The sequence below is a fragment of the Papaver somniferum genome, chromosome 11 (genome assembly GCF_003573695.1).
Source record: "Papaver somniferum cultivar HN1 chromosome 11, ASM357369v1, whole genome shotgun sequence".
Lineage (NCBI taxonomy): Eukaryota > Viridiplantae > Streptophyta > Magnoliopsida > Ranunculales > Papaveraceae > Papaver > Papaver somniferum.
In genome coordinates this window covers 99,967,938-99,986,525 of record NC_039368.1, presented here as the reverse complement: position 1 = coordinate 99,986,525, position 18,588 = coordinate 99,967,938, and the positions used below count along the sequence as shown (strand labels likewise).

At 35.0% G+C, this 18,588-nt stretch overlaps 3 protein-coding genes and 1 pseudogene across 7 annotated transcripts; 3 read left to right on the top strand and 1 right to left on the bottom strand.

Annotated features, from left to right (window-relative positions):
• The window catches only part of LOC113324821, a 149,875-nt pseudogene that overhangs the window by 27,968 nt on the left and 103,319 nt on the right, over positions 1 to 18,588 (top strand).
• Positions 74 to 2,649, top strand: LOC113322186 (F-box/LRR-repeat protein At1g67190-like). The gene is made up of 2 exons (XM_026570231.1): positions 74 to 440; positions 1,127 to 2,649. Exon 2 carries the CDS (start codon positions 1,154 to 1,156, stop codon positions 2,411 to 2,413), a length of 1,260 nt encoding a protein of 419 aa, XP_026426016.1. The 5' UTR covers positions 74 to 440; positions 1,127 to 1,153; the 3' UTR covers positions 2,414 to 2,649.
• On the top strand, positions 7,293 to 13,316 carry LOC113322185 (transcription factor TGA2.3-like). 5 transcript variants are annotated; one of them, XM_026570226.1, is made up of 14 exons: positions 7,295 to 7,704; positions 7,865 to 7,921; positions 8,017 to 8,278; positions 8,432 to 8,529; positions 8,941 to 9,026; positions 9,211 to 9,477; positions 10,477 to 10,563; positions 10,680 to 10,739; positions 10,827 to 10,904; positions 11,027 to 11,075; positions 11,248 to 11,519; positions 11,869 to 12,108; positions 12,693 to 12,841; positions 12,925 to 13,316. In XM_026570226.1, exons 3-14 carry the CDS (start codon positions 8,115 to 8,117, stop codon positions 13,022 to 13,024), a joined length of 1,650 nt encoding a protein of 549 aa, XP_026426011.1. In that variant the 5' UTR covers positions 7,295 to 7,704; positions 7,865 to 7,921; positions 8,017 to 8,114; the 3' UTR covers positions 13,025 to 13,316. The 5 variants fall into 5 exon arrangements, with proteins under 5 accessions (XP_026426014.1, XP_026426013.1, XP_026426011.1 ...); XM_026570229.1 differs by having other exon boundaries at positions 7,293 to 7,921; positions 8,432 to 8,490; XM_026570228.1 differs by lacking the exon at positions 7,865 to 7,921 and having other exon boundaries at positions 7,294 to 7,704.
• On the bottom strand, positions 13,619 to 16,090 carry LOC113322187 (uncharacterized protein YnbD-like). The gene is made up of 2 exons (XM_026570232.1): positions 15,335 to 16,090; positions 13,619 to 14,056 (listed from the first exon to the last, which is right to left on the bottom strand). Exons 1-2 carry the CDS (start codon positions 15,870 to 15,872, stop codon positions 13,797 to 13,799), a joined length of 798 nt encoding a protein of 265 aa, XP_026426017.1. The 5' UTR covers positions 15,873 to 16,090; the 3' UTR covers positions 13,619 to 13,796.

Sequence of the window (18,588 nt, the reverse complement as noted above, 5' to 3'; positions counted from 1 at the left end):
AATGTATTAGCCTAAATGCCTAATAACCACCGTCCCAAAGATACTAGCAAAGGACCCTATAACATGAAAAGCACATTAGCAAATGATCCTATGAAAAGCATAAAACACGCAGACAGATCCAGCGAGACAGTCTCACGCTTTGACCTTTTCATTTGTTACCCACTTCTTAAAATTCTCTCTGGACTTCATCCTGTCTATCCTTGTCTTCTTTTCTTCGAATTCTCTTCCATCATCATCATCGATTCATCATCGCCATTATATCATCATATTAGCGGTGGTTGATCTGTCCATCTCGGGCTTCGATCCATTTCGTTATATTCCAATCAGTTATTAAATGCTCATCTATTGAGATTTTCAAGTTTCCTTCGTATTTGGAGTTGGTTGTTGATCCTTTTTGGTTTTCGGTTTATTATAAGATCCTGGACATCATTGTCTCTAAGGTAAGAAACCCAGATTCTTGATTTTCATAATAAACTGGGTTTTGTTTGATTTTTTAATATGTAGACATTATATTAGTAGATTGAGAAATTTAAATTGAATCTCGGGTAATTGTAGTATGTTTGATCATCACCCCACAAATTAGATTTGTAAATAAGAAGTAGGTTTTCAACTTTTATGTTCAGTTTGATTCATTTGAGTTCTTCATGATCGGTATAAGTCTGCAAAACATGTTATTTTGATTCAAGATGATAACTTTTTAATTCCTATGATAGAAAGATGATAACTTTGTTAGTATCTCTTGATAATTCACAATGAAAATCTATGATAAGTATTTTCTGTGGTTTGATCTTTCAAGTATGCCTGATTCTGATGCTAATTGACTTAATCTGATTGAACCCAGAGTTAGTATGTCAATGTAAACTCTGAGCATGCCATATATGGTATATTTGCCATTTGTTACCATTGTAATTACTTGTGATAGAACGAGTAATGTACCCAAGAATTGGTTGTTGGACTGTTTGGGATTCTGTGTCTTGATATCTAGTGTGTATCGGTTCCTTTACCTTCGGTTAGAACTAGGTGGTGGCCTTTTTCTCTCTAAAGTTATTGTCATTACCAGCTGTCTGTGAAATTCATTTTTGTAAAGTGGTGTTTCACCCAGTCTAAAGACTTCAACATTTTGCAGCTTTCACTCGGTTGTTGCCTGTTGGATATGGAGTACCTGCCTGTTGAAGTAGTAGGAAACATACTATCTAGGCTTTGTGCTGCCCATGATGTTGTGATTGCATCCGCAACATGTCGGAAGTGGCGAGAAGCTGCCAAGAATCACCTTCATTCCCTTTCGTTTAACTCTACTGATTGGCCTGTTTATCGAGATCTGACAACTAGTAGATTAGAGATCCTTATAACTCAAACAATTTTTCAAACAACGGGTTTACAGTATCTTGCAATTGTTATGGACGACGTTGATGAATTCTCTGCTGCTCCAGTTATCGCGTGGCTCATGTATACTAGGGAAACCTTGCGCCATTTGTTATACAATGTTCGAACTGCTCCGAATGTCAACATTCTTGAGAAGTGTGGTCGGCAGAAACTGGAAACATTGGCGTTGGCTCATAATTCCATCACAGGGGTTGAACCAAGTTACCAAAAATACCCTTGCTTGAAATCTGTTACTCTGAGTTATGTGAGTATCTCAGCGTTGGATCTCAGTCTTCTGCTTAGTGCTTGCCCTAAGATTGAGGCTTTGGCGCTTGTCAATCCAGAGATTGCCATGTCGGACGCCCAAGCTACAATGGAGTTAAGCAGTCCATCACTGAAAAGTATATATGTTGAAGCAATTAGTTTGGATAAGTTTATACTGGAGGCGGATAGTCTGAAAAGTTTGCAGCTAAAGGATTGTACTCTTGAACTTTTCGAGCTTATTGGCAAAGGGACCTTAAAGCATCTGAGGATTGATGATGTTAGTGTTATCCATCTTGATATTGGGGAGAGTACGGAAAATCTTGAGATTGTTGATGTCAGCAATTTCACAATCATGTGGCCGAAGTTCTACCATATGATTTCTAGGTCGTCAAGATTGAGGAGGCTTCGGCTTTGGAGTGTGGTGTTTGATGATGAGGATGAAATTGTGGATTTGGAAACTATTGCTGTTTGCTTTCCCCAGCTAAGCCATCTGTCCCTGAGTTATGATTTAAGAGAAGGATTTCTTCCCTATGGTTTGCAAGGGTCATCACCATTGGAGAATGTGGTTGTGTTGGAGCTTGGGTGGACTGTAATTAGTGATACGTTTTCACTCTGGGTTGCTGGTTTGCTAGAAAGATGTTCTAATATCAAGAAGCTGGTCATTCATGGTGTTGTTTCTGAAGCCAAAACCCATGAAGAGTGCTACATGTTGGCTAATTTTACAACATCCATTGTCAAACTTATGAGGAAATATATGCATGTAGATGTGCAGTTTGTGTACGAATAATGATTCTGCAATGTTGCCTTCTCGGTATTCAAGTTTTGTTCCATCTCGACTTGCATAAGCAGGTACGCTGCATGCAAAGCTTGAGTTTTTTTTCTTCTCTCGATTATTTTTCTTAATTTTGATTACTCTTCCTATCTCATTGTGTGGTGGCTTGAGGAATTGTAAATTTAATCCATTTTTTTTGTGTAGAACAAACACCTTCTTTATCATTAAATTTCATATTTGCTTTTCACTTTTCAGTTATATCTGTAGCCAACTCTTTTCTTGTAGATATGTTAGCTTCTTTATATTTCTTATATAGCATGTTTTGCTTTTTCTAAACCAATATAGCATTTTGTTCAGTTCATATTTTCTTGAGCTTATGCTGCTGTTTATGTAATTCTAGACCATGGTTACTTTTGAGCAGCATGAATCTAGGAAATCATCTATGTATTTGGTCTTCTATACATACATCTATATTCAGTTGCATTGTTAGGATAACATGCTTTCTAGCAGTTGTTGATTCGTCTTTCTTTTTGCTATCAGCTAACCAAAGAACACTCCAGTCTAGCTAGGTTGTACCAAGTCTTCACAAGATCTAGATTTTGTTTACCAGTAAAACCTTGAAAGGATTTTGCCACATTAGAGAAGTTGTTAATTTGGAAGTTCAATTTTAATTTATCCTTGCAGCTCATGTAATCTTAGAGTAGGTAGAACTGCATGCTTTTAGCTGGTTAGCAATTTTAATGCTGCTTATTAGGTATAGATTAAGCTTACTCAAATTTGGGAAAATTGCTGTTAGAATCGTACCTTATCAATGGACAACTTCACTTCACCAAGTTTACCGAAAAGCAGCAACTCTGACAACTTCACTTCACCAACTTCACTAGCCATTTAATCAACGCTGTTCAGACTTTAGACAGGTGTCATGGGCCCATTTTGACACAGATGGCTGCAGTATGTTGGATCCTAATCTGGGAATTGGGTGGTGACACCATTAAAACTGTAAAATTTGTATGACGTTTCCTTAGAGATTGGAATGTTACATCTCAGTTACTGTCATTGGTGGTGTTTGATTACTTTTCTGTTTTTGTTTTCTTTTTTATAGTATTCATTCCCATTAAGACACTTGATAGTAGAATAACATGTCGATGAAGAATAGAAGAGATTCTAAGCTTTTATATCTGAGGTATTCGAGTAGGCGAGCAAGAACTTAGTTAATCTACGAAATTTTGTCTGAGGTATTCGAGTAGGCGAGCAAGAACTTAGTTAATCTACGAAATTTGAATGGCAAGATCTTCCGATCATCTGTTTGAGGGATCTTCATTCTTTATTTATTCTCTTTGTCATACTATAACTTGTAGTTTGCATTAGAGAACCTCAGATGGTATACGTTGATACTGTCTTCTATCTATGTAGTAAATTTTATTAATAGTACTAGAAAAACCTATTACATTTCACATGGATTTCATTTCATCTTGAAGATCTTACAAAGTCTTAACAGTAGACGGAGTTCAGAGGAAAATAAATGTTTATTACTACAATTCACCATTTTAAGGGTTTGACTTCGTAGCTCCTTCCAAGTCCCACTTGTGAAAATGTGAAGGGTGGAAAGTGATGTCTTTAAGAATCTATATAATCTTACTTTGACTCTTTCTCCTTCTCAATCTAGTCTGATTCCTGAGATTTGAGATATCTTTCTTTTTGTTTTGCATTTAAATTGTGTTCTTCTTGTTCTTTCTAATTTGGTGTCTGTAAACTAATGGGGATTAGGTCAGTGATGCTGATGGCTGAATTTGGCAGTTCATAATTAAGATACTTATTTACTTATCAGCTTCTTTTTAAAATTATTGGATACAGACAGTAATGCTGACATTTGGGTCAGTATTCTGTTTCTAATTTAATTATTATTTGGTGCGAAAATGTCCTACCAAAAACTTTTCTTTGAGTATGGACCTGAGAAGCCTGTTAATATAATACTAGCAGGCATATGTCCAGTGCTGTAAACTTGCGTGTGTGAATTCTTATGTTGCGTTGCTGAAGAATGGTTGAGATTATCTTGCATTCGATTTTCACTCCTCTGTTTCATTAACTATTTGATACACAAAAATTTGTTTAGAGTTTAGTGGCTAATTTGGCCCAACATTCTGCAAATCAGTTCAATTGTTCGTCATTAACTAGCATAAGACGACACCCATGAATAGACTTTGTAACAAAAATTCGGCCCTAGATCACTTGCATGCAAATTCCATGTCCACTGCTAGCTAGAGCCTCTTGTCATTACTCTACCAATCGATATTTTCGAAGGGACAGATAGACAGGGATGAAACTCGAAAAAACCGACTATGTTTTTGGTATCTGCTTAGAAATGATAGTTGTATTTTTAACCTACATGAAGTTTGGAATTGGCTTGTTACCTAGTTTTCTTGGAGAATCTTTAACAAACTATTATTAGCAAACTATTTGTTCTTCGCAAAAAGCTTTGTTTATTCCTTCTTCAAGATGGAAGGGATTTTTGTATTGATACATATTGCCTTTTTGTTTTCTTAGCCAGAAGAAAAATAGCAGGCACCAGAATATCAACAAACTCATGTCTGTATATATGCTAGCTGTATGCACTTGGATTGCTCGATGAATGGAAAATAAGCTTAAAAGTATTTTTGATGCAGCATTCTAGAATGCCGGTCCAATCCAGACCGACCGACCAAATTGACCGGATGCTTTATTCTCATATAATCTTAACTTTTTTTTAAAAAAAAAAATCTTCTTATGTAAATGACTGTAGTAACGTGAAACTATGAATTCTTTTCATTTGCTAACTGGATGTGTACATATGTAAAGAGAATACTTAATGGTGCGGCAGATGGCTTAGTCAGTCTAAGCTAAAACTCTCGGGCAAACAATTTTTTGGGTTAACAAGCCTCCTGATTGTGTTTCAGGTCCCATTTTGTAATTCTTAATTGCTTGCTTCCAAGAAGAAGAAAGAAGAAGCTTCGAGCAAATGAGATATCAATATTACTGTCCATTCATGTGGTGCCATGTGTTATACCGGAAATGATATATAATATGTTTATAGAGGTCGACAGGCAGCCAATGAGTGTATCCATAAACCCAAACTGAGTCAGCCTCTCTAGGGCTGGTTCAGAATCCACCTATGTACTGATTGGATGAATAAATTTGTTCAGGTTTTATTAATAAGGTTTTCACCTACTTCCTTAATTATTTTCTTAGTCTAAAAAATCAGTTCTCTTGTGCTTACATCTCAAATCCCATTCAAGAAGCTAGATAATTAAGTTGATGCAATGAATAAGGTGTTTTTAGATATGGTGAGTTAGATCATCCAACTACATATCCACTACACTTGTTTTGAATTACCTAGAGAGTTGTCTGTTCTTTTTGTGTTTACTAATGATGATTAAGAGAAAATCCCACAATAAGTTTCCCACTTAGGGACTTAACCACAACTCATGATGTCATAGTTCTTGAATTAGAACTGCAATTAAAATAGTTTAAGATTATAAACTCCTAACTAATTCCATATTATATATGCATAATCTAGCTAGTCTAGGTTTAGTAAGCATTACGTAATAGTGCACAAATCTACGGGGTTCCATTATTTATGCGTGCCATAGGAAGAATATGTTCCATCTAATTATAAGCATGCTTTAAGTCATCACCAAATCTATCAACATTCTCCATGTGATGAAGGAAAACAGAGTTTTTGAGGTTCATCATTGCGTTGATACTAAAAACTTTACATGGAACACATGGCCATAACTTTAATTAATAATGACTACAAAACAGTATATACACTTGTAAAGAAATTTGTTAATCGAGATGAATTTTCTATTTATCCATTACAAATTCGGCGTTAGAGTTTCTAACTCACATTATCGATGTCATCATCCAATAAATTTACCACTGTATTACAACAACACCAGACAGTTTGGTACGAAGAATTCAAATGGATATGTGTCCATTTGCTTAGTTAAAGTATTTTTTATTATATATGCATGTAATCTCAAGGTAACAACCATGTTGTCTTTCTAAATTGCGGTTTTCAGCCGGTCGAGAGTAGTCTTTTTCCTAGTAACTTTGAGCAATGGAAGCCATCATTTCATTTATGGTATCAGCCCATACTATTGATTTTATGTCAAATCAATATCTAAATATAAATCAAAGGTCACATTCTACCTAGTAACAGATTTCACATTGTATACATAAAAGATAAAAAGGTTACTCCCATTGCACATTCTCTTCCTAAAGCAATCAGCATAAACACGAAAAAGGAACTTGAAGAAAAAGAAAAAAAAAAAACAAGAGAAGAAAATTAATTTGGTCCATATTGATATCCAAGAACAAGATACAGCTAATTAATGTGTTTGAAAGCTAGAAAATGTGCCCATGTATAAAGTACTAGAGAGCTATATCTAGGGTTTTTATTAACTTCCTAAGTTATCCCACACCATATTTCCTTACAAAAAAAGAGGTACTATTTTGGGGAAAGGAATATTGGGTGTGGCATGGTTTTAGGTATTTGACAGGGGCAATGGATGTTGACCCATCAACCAAAGGGATAATACCAAACAAAACCATCTTGCAAAGAGCTAAGTAGTAGTAGTAGATGATTGATAATTAATACAAGTGGGTATGATTGTGGATTTGATTAATTTTTGTAGATATATGGTACTAGTATTATTATTAGACTATTAGTGTTTGGTTGCTGAGGAAGATAGCATAAGACAAAATCTATAAATATGTTTATAATCAAAAACAAAACAACCTTGAGTTGTCAAAGTAAACTAATCCATTTGTGATTTGAGTAGTATTATAAAGATCAAGACAAAGCAAATTAAAGTTTTTTTCTTTTTTATTTCCTCCTTTATGAAAGAAAGAAAGAAAGAAAAGAAAAGATAACCCCATCTCTTCAAATCAAATAAAAACACATAATGGAGGGAAAATTAAAATCTTCTTAGCTAAAAGTTTATATTACTTGTTTATTATCTTTCTGTTTTAGAGAAGTTAATTGATATTATAGCCAAAGGCAATGATAGATGATGAGCATAAATTTGGTTGAGAGGAGAGGAGTGGAGTAGGAGTCAGTGCTTCCAGTGATTTCCTGCCACAAACAAGACCCTACCCTCTTTTTTTAGGTGACCCCACAAGCCTAGTTTTAGCCAACATTTTTGAAACAGATTTTCAAGGACAAGATCTTGTACCAGGGATTATAAGCTTAGAATCTGATGATATTTCCTGTACACACACACTGGATGATAAAGCCATAAAGCTACAGCAAGCAACGGAATAATCAGGTCTCGTTTCATATCATGAGAAACAAGTGAAAGAAAGAGTGACATGTACTAGTGTAGAGAGGAGAACTAGTCCTCATCTTTTGTTCGTAAAACAACCTAACTCTTCTTATTGAGAAGAAAAAGTTTTATCATCTTCTTTGTTTTCTGTTTGTTTCTCTAGGTAGCTAGCTTTTTATTGTCTCTTCGTAATTCGTATATCCGAGAAAAAACAACTTAGGTATATGTAATAACACACAATATATACTTCTTCTCTTTTACCCTGTGTGCTATATATATATTACTAGAACTCATTTTGTTTCTCGTTTCTGAAAGGTGGAGGATATTCATATTTTAAATTAGAGAAAAGGGTGTCGAAAGTTAAGATCAAATCCATTAAAGTGAGGAAATGATTTGATTAAGAGGATATTTGCATGGAGGGTACTCATCATCAGCATCAGCATCACCATAGAATTGGAGAAACTACTGGGTTATCAGCTGCTGATTCAGGCCCTTCATCAAATCATCACCATCACCATCATCAATATCCGTCGTCATCTGTCTTTCATGGGATCAACTCTCCTACTACAACCTTCTTGTACTAAATTTACCTCCTCATATATAATCCCATTCTCTTTTTTCCTTTTGTTCTTTTTTTTTTTATAAAATTTCTGTTTCATCATGGTTTATAATATATTTGTGTTTTCGTTTTAGTTGACTAAATAATCTGTTTTCTTGTTTGTGTGATCAGCAATCAACAAGGTGTTTCCTTTGATTTTGGGGAGTTGGAAGAAGCAATCGTTTTCCAAGGTATTGATCAACAGATTCGAAATGATGCACCTAAGAAACGTACGTATGATGCTGCTGCCATTTTTTTTCTTCTCCATCTCTTTCTTTTCATGATGACTTGGTTTTTATGAACCCTAACAACTCCCAGAGAAAGAGATAGATTTTAAAAAAAAAAATGTCCAAGTTGAACTAACCATTTTTAGAAGAGTATTCATTTCGCATAAAAGAAGCTTGACTAGTGTGCGAAGAATCAAACCTAGAAAGAATCCTGACATATCTTAAGCACAATTTATACTACTTATTACTGACACTCTCTCTCTGTGTGGTTTCAGAGAAAGAATAAATTCTCTCTTTTCTTGTTTCTTCTTTTATATGAAACAAGAATGAAATGACTTTTCTTTAAGCCATTATTTATACTTGTTGATTCTCTGTCTTCTGAATAAAAAACTTACTTACATATGATTCATGCAGCTTTTCACACTTCATCAAGACCAGCAACTGCTACACTGGATATGTTTCCTTCATGGCCAATGAGAATCCAACAAACTCCTCCTAAAGTTAGTTTCATTCTTTTCTCTCTTTGACCATTTCTTATTTTCTTTTAAGTCTTCATTTATCAAAGAAAGGTGAGACCTGGAGTTGTTTATTTTGGATTGATTCCTTTCTATTGGAGTATATACTGATTTTTTTGAATACTGGGTTTGTTTTGTTTTGTTTTGTATCCTTTGAAATTTTTCAAAGGGAAGTTCAAAATCAGGAGAAGAGAGTACTGATTCAGGATCTGCTCAGAATACTATTTCTTGCAAAGCTGATTCTTATAATCATCATCATCATCATCAATTTGGACCAGGTTCTCCTATCAGTACTAGTGTTAAAGTATTTGATCAAAGCCAGCAAACACAAGATTATCAAAAGCAGCAACAACAACAACTACTGAAGATGGCAAGTGATGTGCCAAGAAATGGTGCTGCTGGGCCACAACAAAATCTACCAAAAACATCAGAAAAGGTCTCAAATTTTTCACTGTTTTATTCAATTCCAGTCCATTTCATCATATATATATATATATATATATATATATCTTCAAACCCAAGTCCCAATATCTGAGGAGAAAGATTGAAACTTTTCTATCAACACTATAACTCATATTAATACTCAAATCCCAATAATAAGTTTTGGGAGATACCCACCAAAAGTAGTACAATTTTCAGCATAAGTAATGATTATTTTTCTTGCTTATTCCAGTTTTCTTCTGACACGCACACAAATCCCAAGAAGTAAGAATGATTAAAACAAAGGGATACTAGTAATAATCATTATTAATGGAAGAGGAGGATCTTATACTTCTATACACAAACCCTAGAACTTGAGAAAAGTGGGTCCATGCACAGCATATTCTGATTCTCCATGCCTGAAATACACCATCATCATGATCTAATCTTACTTTGTGTTTTAAAAATCTCTTCTAAACCAATCCTCATCCCCAAAGTTTAATGAAATTTTAATTAGTATATTTCCGTAGCTTAAACTTTTAGACATGATTAAAAAACTACTGAAGCTTATCCAAATAGAACAGTTTTTCTTTAGACTTTTGAAGCTCAACTCCACATAACTTACAAGATCGGTTTTCTTCTTCTTCAAAGTTCCAAACTTTTGTTTGTTACCAAATAAATGAAGATACAGCCAGGTGTATATTGTGCATCAAATGTTGCAAACTGAACTGGTCAAATGGTCAAATTGTCAGTGTTTGTGCACTACACAGCAATGGGCTAGCTTGATCCTTTTATTTAATATAATATGAAAATACTTATTTATTCTTATATTTTCCAAGTCTCAAAGAAATAAAAATATTAATATAAAAGTGATATTTAGCCTTCATAAGTTCATATTCATCACCATCTGTAAAGCTTTGCTCAACTTCATCACATCCATAGTCAACTGAAAGCTAGCTAACACATATTTCACCAAAAACCGCTTTTCGTTCATTCTTTTTTTTTTTGTTAACAGTTTCTAAAATTTGAACTCAATATTTGTCCAAAAATGCCACAGAGAAAAGGACCAGCTATTTCTAATTCAGATAAACTTGATGCAAAGGTATTCATCTCTCTCTCTCTCTCTCGATCATCACTAGAATTCTATGACTTTGAAGTTGAGTATTTTTCTCGTATGTAATTTGTTAAAATAGTTGCTTGAATTATTGCTGTTTGCAGACACTTAGAAGATTAGCTCAGAATAGAGAAGCAGCAAGGAAGAGCAGACTTAGAAAAAAGGTCGGTTTCTCTTATAGTCCGGAAAATCTTGATGCATCCAACCTAGCTCAGTATCTCAGTATTTAATACCATTTTCTTTTGTGTCAGGCTTATGTACAACAACTAGAAACTAGTAGGATCAAGCTTACGCAAATAGAACAAGATCTTCAAAGAGCAAGATCTCAGGTAATTCTTAGATTAATTAATTATCTTCTCCTTCTTCTTCTTCTTTTTTTTTTTTTATTTTTGTTTAAGTTTAAAGGTGCATGTTCAAAATTGTATTAAAAACTTATGACTTTGTTTTTCAGGGTTTGTTCTTATCAGCTGGAGTTGGTGGAAACGGAAATCTCAGCTCTGGTGTGTATTTATTATGACCACTTAAAAAATTAATTACTAATACACCCTTTTTTTACGTAACGTATTTGTATATACTACTGCGACGTGACTTAATTAGCACAAGTAACTACGTATTTGCATAAATTTTCTCATTAACAAGATACTGATGTGAAAGTGATAAAACTGTATGCAGGTGCTGCTATGTTCGATATGGAATACACTAGATGGTTAGACGAAGATCATAGGCATCTTACTGAGCTTCGATCAGCATTACATTCACAGTTACAAGATGGCGATTTAAGGATGATACTTGATGGATATTTAGCACATTATGATGAGATCTTTCATCTCAAAATTGACGCTGCTAAATGTGACGCTTTCCACCTTATTAATGGAATGTGGACTACTCCTGCTGAACGTTGCTTCCTCTGGATGGGCGGCTTTCGTCCTTCTGATATCCTCAAGGTACCACTCATTCATTTTATAAACAACCCTTTATAGAGTTCCCTTACTATATTCACTTTCTTACTGTCCATCACGGAAGAAAGATTACTACACCAAAAAAATGACCTCTCAGGGATAATATCGGAATATCTGTTTGTAGGGGTGTGTTTGTTTTCTATATTTAGGAATCTTCCCTTGATTTCCGTAAGTACAACTTATTCTTCGCACGGAACAATTACCCAACAACTCCTGGACTTGGTCAAATTACTCACTGGGCTGTAAGCCCATTTATGATTTTACTAGAGGCGAAAGACTGAAATAACCCCATTCTTTGTAGTAAGTAATTTCCTATTTCTTTTGTTTGAACCAGATAGTACTGCCCCAAGTAGACCCTTTAACGGAGCAACAGTTGATGGGAATTTGTGGACTTCAACAATCTTCGCAGCAAGCTGAGGAAGCTCTCTCTCAAGGTCTAGAACAGCTTCACCAATCATTGGCCGAGACCATTGCGGGTAATTCTCTCAATGAATCTGCAAATGTCGGGAATTATATGGGGCAAATGGCTGTTGCATTGGGCAAACTCTCAAATCTTGAAGGCTTTGTTCGACAAGTAAGTATAAAGAAATAGTTACTCTTCTGATTTTATAGAAGAAAATATTTTACTAGCCTTAGTACTAGCATAGGAGTTTCATGTGATTTAGCTGCATACATTTTGAGTACTTCAGACCATATGAACTGAAAAGATCGGTAAGACATTGACTCCATCAACAGCTTATAATTAATTATCTCCCTTTTGAATTAAACAATTGTTCTTAAGCCCATCAAGTATGATTAACTGACTTTTGAGATAAAAATCAAAACATAATTTAATCAATTTTATAAAAATATATTCATCTGTATTATTAGAAGAGTCCAAACATCAATTAAATTTATTTTGTTATTAAATTATTAGAATTCAAATTAGACCACTATTAATAAATGTCAAATTCTTTAGATTTTTCATGTTTAGTGCTTGTTTCCAACCCCCTTGCAACTTGTCCCATTTCAACATCTATTATTGGATGATTTCCCCCCTTTTTTCTTGTTTATATGTCAAATAAACAAATTATAGAGAAATATTAATGTCTCTATCTATTTAGACTTTTAATTATCATTATTTTATCATTATTGAATTTTGAATTTTGATTATTATAGGCTGATAATCTAAGGCAACAAACACTTCATCAATTGCGAAGAATTTTGACGGTTCGACAAGCAGTTAGATGTTTCTTGGCTATCGGGGAATATTACAATCGACTACGAGCCTTAAGCTCACTCTGGGCTTCTCGCCCGCGAGATCACCTGTAAGACTATCCTATCATATTATGTTTTCTCATGCCTATTTGAAACATCCAATGCTAAATGTATTTGTTCTGCATTGTACCAGGAACAACTTGATTAGTGATGATAACTCATGCCAAACAACAACTGAACTACAAATGGTTCAAACACCACATGGTTCACACAACCCTTTTTCAGCATTCTGATACTGGTTCCATATTTAAGAGAAGATTTCTCCATTACTTCCATTGTATCATCACTATTTACTTAGAGAAAGATTCACCTATGTAAAATGTATAAAATCAATTTCTCATGCCTTAAGAATGAAGTAGACATCTATGGCATCCAGGTAGAGGAAAACCGAAAATGTAGTTAGCACAAATTTTACTGGGCTCCCAGCTTTATTATTTTGTCTCCTCATCAATATGATAATGAAATTTAGTTGGTTATTAGTTTGGCGCAGAAAATTATAAATGAAGAAGAACTTAGATTGTTTCATGATCTCTTTTAAATGAAGTTGTTACGGAAATAACAGGCTGTTCATCTGAACAAGAGAAGTGACAAGGAAATTTTGGAAACCATGAATTGGTTGGACCTCCCTTTTATTTTATTGCAAATTTGTTGGGAAGTTGAAACTGACATAATTTAGCAAAATTAAACTAGTGTTTGTTAGGTTGTTGCATCATATTTTGGATGAGCTTATAAGAACAAGACAACCACTTTTTCTGCATTTGTATTGGGATTGGTCTTCAGCCTGGATTTTAGATTATTCAAATCTTTCATGTCAGGATAATTTTGAATTCTTGAGAAGATCCAATTCAACTTGAAGACAATAAATCTGTAACTAAGTATCAAATTTGTATACAATGTAAATAACATATAACAATTTATATTTCGAAAGAATCCAAGCGTGGAAGTACTTTGAATAACATTTACCTGTAACGGTTTTTCTTAAGGCGGACAGCTTTTCGGTTCAACTTAATACTTTGCTCCTCTGACTCTCTTTTGTTCTGAAGAATTAGGTAGTAGAACATCACTCACATTGAAACCACCCTCCTCATTCCTGGTTTTAGATGACAGTCGGTGCATTGACCATTCCTCCAAGCTCTTGCGGTGGAGAGAATTCATATTGATACAAGGTCTCCGCTCTCGGATAATATTTTCAGCACTTTTCCAGTCCTCGGCAACACCCAGTGCAACTAAAAGAGCACATGTTACTGCAACACTTCTTCCATGACCTGCAGAAATATTTACCAAGATTCATATGATAAGACCCATACAGCATGCACAAAATACTTCTTTAGATGCAGCAAATTAACATTAGATGCTAAGGAGTTGAATGCTTCTTGCAACCTCTTGCATATAGTTAGTATCATATAGGTACTTTGAGAAGAATGTTTCCGTGTTCCTTAAAAATCATATTTTCAACCCAAATTCACAAGAACGTGGATGCTCGAGAGAGGACTTGGCAGCTCAGAGCGAGCAGTGTGTTCCCAGTGTGTCTATAGGTTTAGAGATTATAATGATAGCAGAGGTTGTAGCTAAATCAAAATGAACCCTTATAGATAGACCCCAAAAATTCATACAGGGAGCAACGCATGATGTTTCATTCAAATGCTTGAATTTAATGCTTGCTTGTCGAAAGTGGAAAGAAAACCTTGGATGGACACATCAATAAAACAGTAGGTTTCAAGTGTCAACAGCACAGCAGATTTACCCATGTGAAACAATGTCTCAAACATCTCAGATAATGCACACAGCAGCTTAGAAAAGCTAATATCATACAAAAAATCAACCAGCCCCCAGCAGGTTTGTTAGGTGAGTATATACAAAACAAGAGACGCTAGCATGCCACTGTGCAACGCAAACTAAATGCCGACTAAGCACCAAACCTAGATGCATTCATGAGTCTTTTGATTCCTTTATATTTCTGACTATTATAAGCTTAAGTAACCCAAAGACACAAAAATCTAGCCATATGTTTCTGCAAAAGAGATACTATCACTTTTGCAGAAACGGAGGGAGTACATAATTTCCAAAGTTCATTCAGAAAAGCCAAAAACTTGAACAATGAAACCCAAAGTGATATGATATACAGTATGTAATATGTCCACGTGTATGGAAATAAGAAAGCCACTATTTAGAGCTTTTAGGTGTGTATGACTCTTATTTCCTGTATCAGAGTGAGGATTCTTTAGACATGCAAATTGATTCACTATTTCAAACAAACCAAGTCCGAGTTAGCAAAACTAGAAGCTGATCGAAAAACAGTAAAGTAATTGCAGATTTTGTATCTGAATCTTTGTAGCACTTCATATCACCCAGGCTTGACAAGAGTGTGAACATAAATCCAATAGATTCTAGGGATAACGGTTCTGCGAGAAAGTTATTGGAACTTACTAAATACTAACCGATGCAGTTTGTCGAAGCACAAAGAGAAAGAATTACCACCATGTTGAGAATAAAAATAATTCATCAAACTCGAGAAGACACTTAAGACCAAATTTAGAGATTACCAAAAGCGCAGTGGATGAAGACTGGCTTGTTCAGATTTCTCTTTCTCAACGCCCACTTAACAGCAGATTCAATCTCAGATGGTTGAGGTGCTCTTGTATCCCATGTCGGAATACAAAAATAAGAACAATGCGATACAGCTAAAGTCCTTGGCAATTCAGCAGTACAATCAATAATGGCAGGCTCACCAGGAGGCAACGTCTTCAATGAATAAGGCCATCCTCCAACATATACACCTTCACAAACTTCATTATAAGGTGGTTCTTTACTAACTAGTCTTCGAGTTAATCCAAATAACCTCACGAAATATAAGAATGGACCAAATATAATACGCGACCAAATCGGTAAGCTTCCATCACTTTTCTTACCCAACAGTAAAGGAAGATTTATACTTGGATGTGAAGCTATAGCAACCAAGAATGACACTAGAGATGCATATATGAATGGAATCGATATGAGCCTAAATCCCAAATTCTTCAGAAAAACAAATACTGATAACAGAACAGATGCTTTTAATGCAATTAGCTTTGAAATCCCCATTATTTTTCCCCAACTGTAAGAAACCCTAATTTTCAGAATTTCAAGATGTAATTCCACCAAAAGTTTCTTGACTACAACTGAGAAAATGAAACAAATTCTTATGTTAAATTACAAACTTACTGGAAATGTTCGATTGAGATTCTGACCCCGGGCTTTGATTGAAAATTAGACGTGGTCAGTAAGAGGAAAACCAAGAGGGAGGAGCAAGTAAACTCAGAAATACTTCCAAGTACGCTATATCGAAACCCAAAAAGTGGATGACCGGAGTGTGTGGGGAATTTCAAATGGGAAGGACCCACGTCTGGGTCCAGTCAGCAATGTCCATGCCAGAAACAACGTGTATCCCACATAGGCACCCTAAGTCTCGGTATAGTATGGTCCTAAACAGGTTTGGTTTTGGTAGGCTCTAAAGCCGAACCGAAAACCATTGGTTTAAATAGATTTTTGTTTAATACTCTAGTTTAGTGGTCTTTAGACTATTCCTCAACTCTTTAAATTGGAGTGGATTCTAGCAGTAATTATTACGGGGTTCGAACCCCTATTTTCGGGAGTGAGAGGGAGCATGGGAACCATCAGATCACTTAGTGGTTCTCTTCAGTTTAATAGATCAAAACCAATAGATTAGAGACTAAAAGTTTCAACTAAAATTCACAAATATTGTGTTGAATTGCTTGAGCCTTGATAATCACTAAGTACCACTGCACAAAGTAACAATGCCCAGGTAGCAACATGTTTAATACTTCAAACTACTGATCAATAAATACCCTGTGAATATATTCACAACAGAACGTCAAAATAAGTTAAAAGCACTATTTATTAGAGCATTGCTCGGTCGGACTTACAAGTGTTGCTATCTCAAGCTTGTTGTCAAATTTAATTGTCAAAATTATATCTCGATTTCTAGTCTATAATTAGTTAAGTCTCGGACTAGGATAGAAAAGTAGTTGAGAAATAGTAGATCACGACAGTCATTGTTGCGTTCTACCGTTTGAAGGAGAAGATCAACGGAAGATTTTGGAGAACTTCATTAACAAAAGGTAAGTGAAGACTGAACCACCTATATCTCAAGTTATATTCACTTTCTATCATTTGAGACGATGTCGCATAACTAATTAGACTAGTATGCATAGACAAGAATTTCGAGTTAGGTTTAGCTTGATAATTAATTCTCGAAATATAATGACTAAACTTAATGAACATTTGTTCTTACATGATGAATTTCGGTTAAGGAAAATTTATTGTTCGGAATCAAAATCATGATTCAAGTTTTATCATTCGGAAATAGCCTGGAACAGTGATATGTGCCATTGATGTTATTCGGGAATATTTCGAATCGATTTAGAGAGAAGTATAGAACTACTATAAATTCGGATACAAGATAGTGTTATCAGTCTTACAAGCTGGGACAATTGTTATATGTCTGAACCCGTATTACTTGTACTTGTACACATAGCGGAGTAGCTATATATCGACTTACAGATTTGTGGTAGGCATATTTTTATGCACATCATGTGAAAATATGTTTAGATCGTGAACCAGATCGGTATGCATACTCGTATGCAAACCATTCTTGAACTATGGTTACGGAACCGGGATGAGTATCCAAACCGGTACGCAAACTAAAACAGTTTTGTGTTCCTGAACTCCGCAGCATTTTCAAATCGGTAATCAAACCGATTTAGTTCTGTAAACTCCGGAACCGGTGACAGTATTAAAGTTTCCAAACCGGTACGCAAACCTAAAAAGTTATGTTAACTCCGAAACTTGGTTCGGTTAAAAGTTTACAAACCGGTACGCGTATTGCGACTGAACCGACTCACGAACGGCAATGGTATTTGTACCGATTATATTTTCAAGTGTGTAACGAGATAATTAGTATTTTATTAATTGTCTAAAAACACTAGACTTAACTGATCACATGTTTGTGATTCGGAGTTAATGTCTTATGTGTTCATGATAATGAAGATTAAGCTTTTAATTTCAAGCCGACTAGTTTCGGCTAACCATGTTGAACATAGTCTTTGTACATGGTTCGGTTACGGTTTCACCTAACCAGAGTGTATATCTTTCTTATGCAAATCAGACTCAAAGATTCATCTAAAGGTGCATATTGTTGTTTGCTTGGTTCCAAAGCTATCTTAATTTAAACCTAAAGCAACCTATGCTTTGAATGTCTATACAAGGGGAACTTCAATCAACTGAGATCTTTAAATCCCGACACTACTTCTTAGTATATCCTAGTTGTATCTAGAGTCGTTCTCTCCAGAAACCCTTTTAGGGTTTAGCGACTACAAAGTCTTCATAGGGATTCGTGAAGCCAGGTTCAGATATCTTTTCTTGATAACTCGTGTATCCTGATCTTGATTGTTTGTTGAGCTTGCTCCATCGATCAATATAGATATAAATCATCAAAGTTCTCTTCGTCTCAAACTTTGTTGATTCCACAAGTTTTATACTTGTGAGATGAATAATAATCTAGGCTGCACTTCGGTTTGCATAAGTTCAGATTTTGAGATTAGCTAAAATTTGTCTATTGTTATCGATTTCCACACCTTTGATCAAGTTATTCGATTGTAAAAGGAAACCAATATATAGGCTTAATTTTTGGGAGGCAGATTTGGTTTAAAGTCTTAAACTGAGTTGAAGCAACTCTTAGGTTGTATGACGTCATATAAGGGAATCAATTGCGCATAGTCCTGCTGGGATTCAAGAGGCG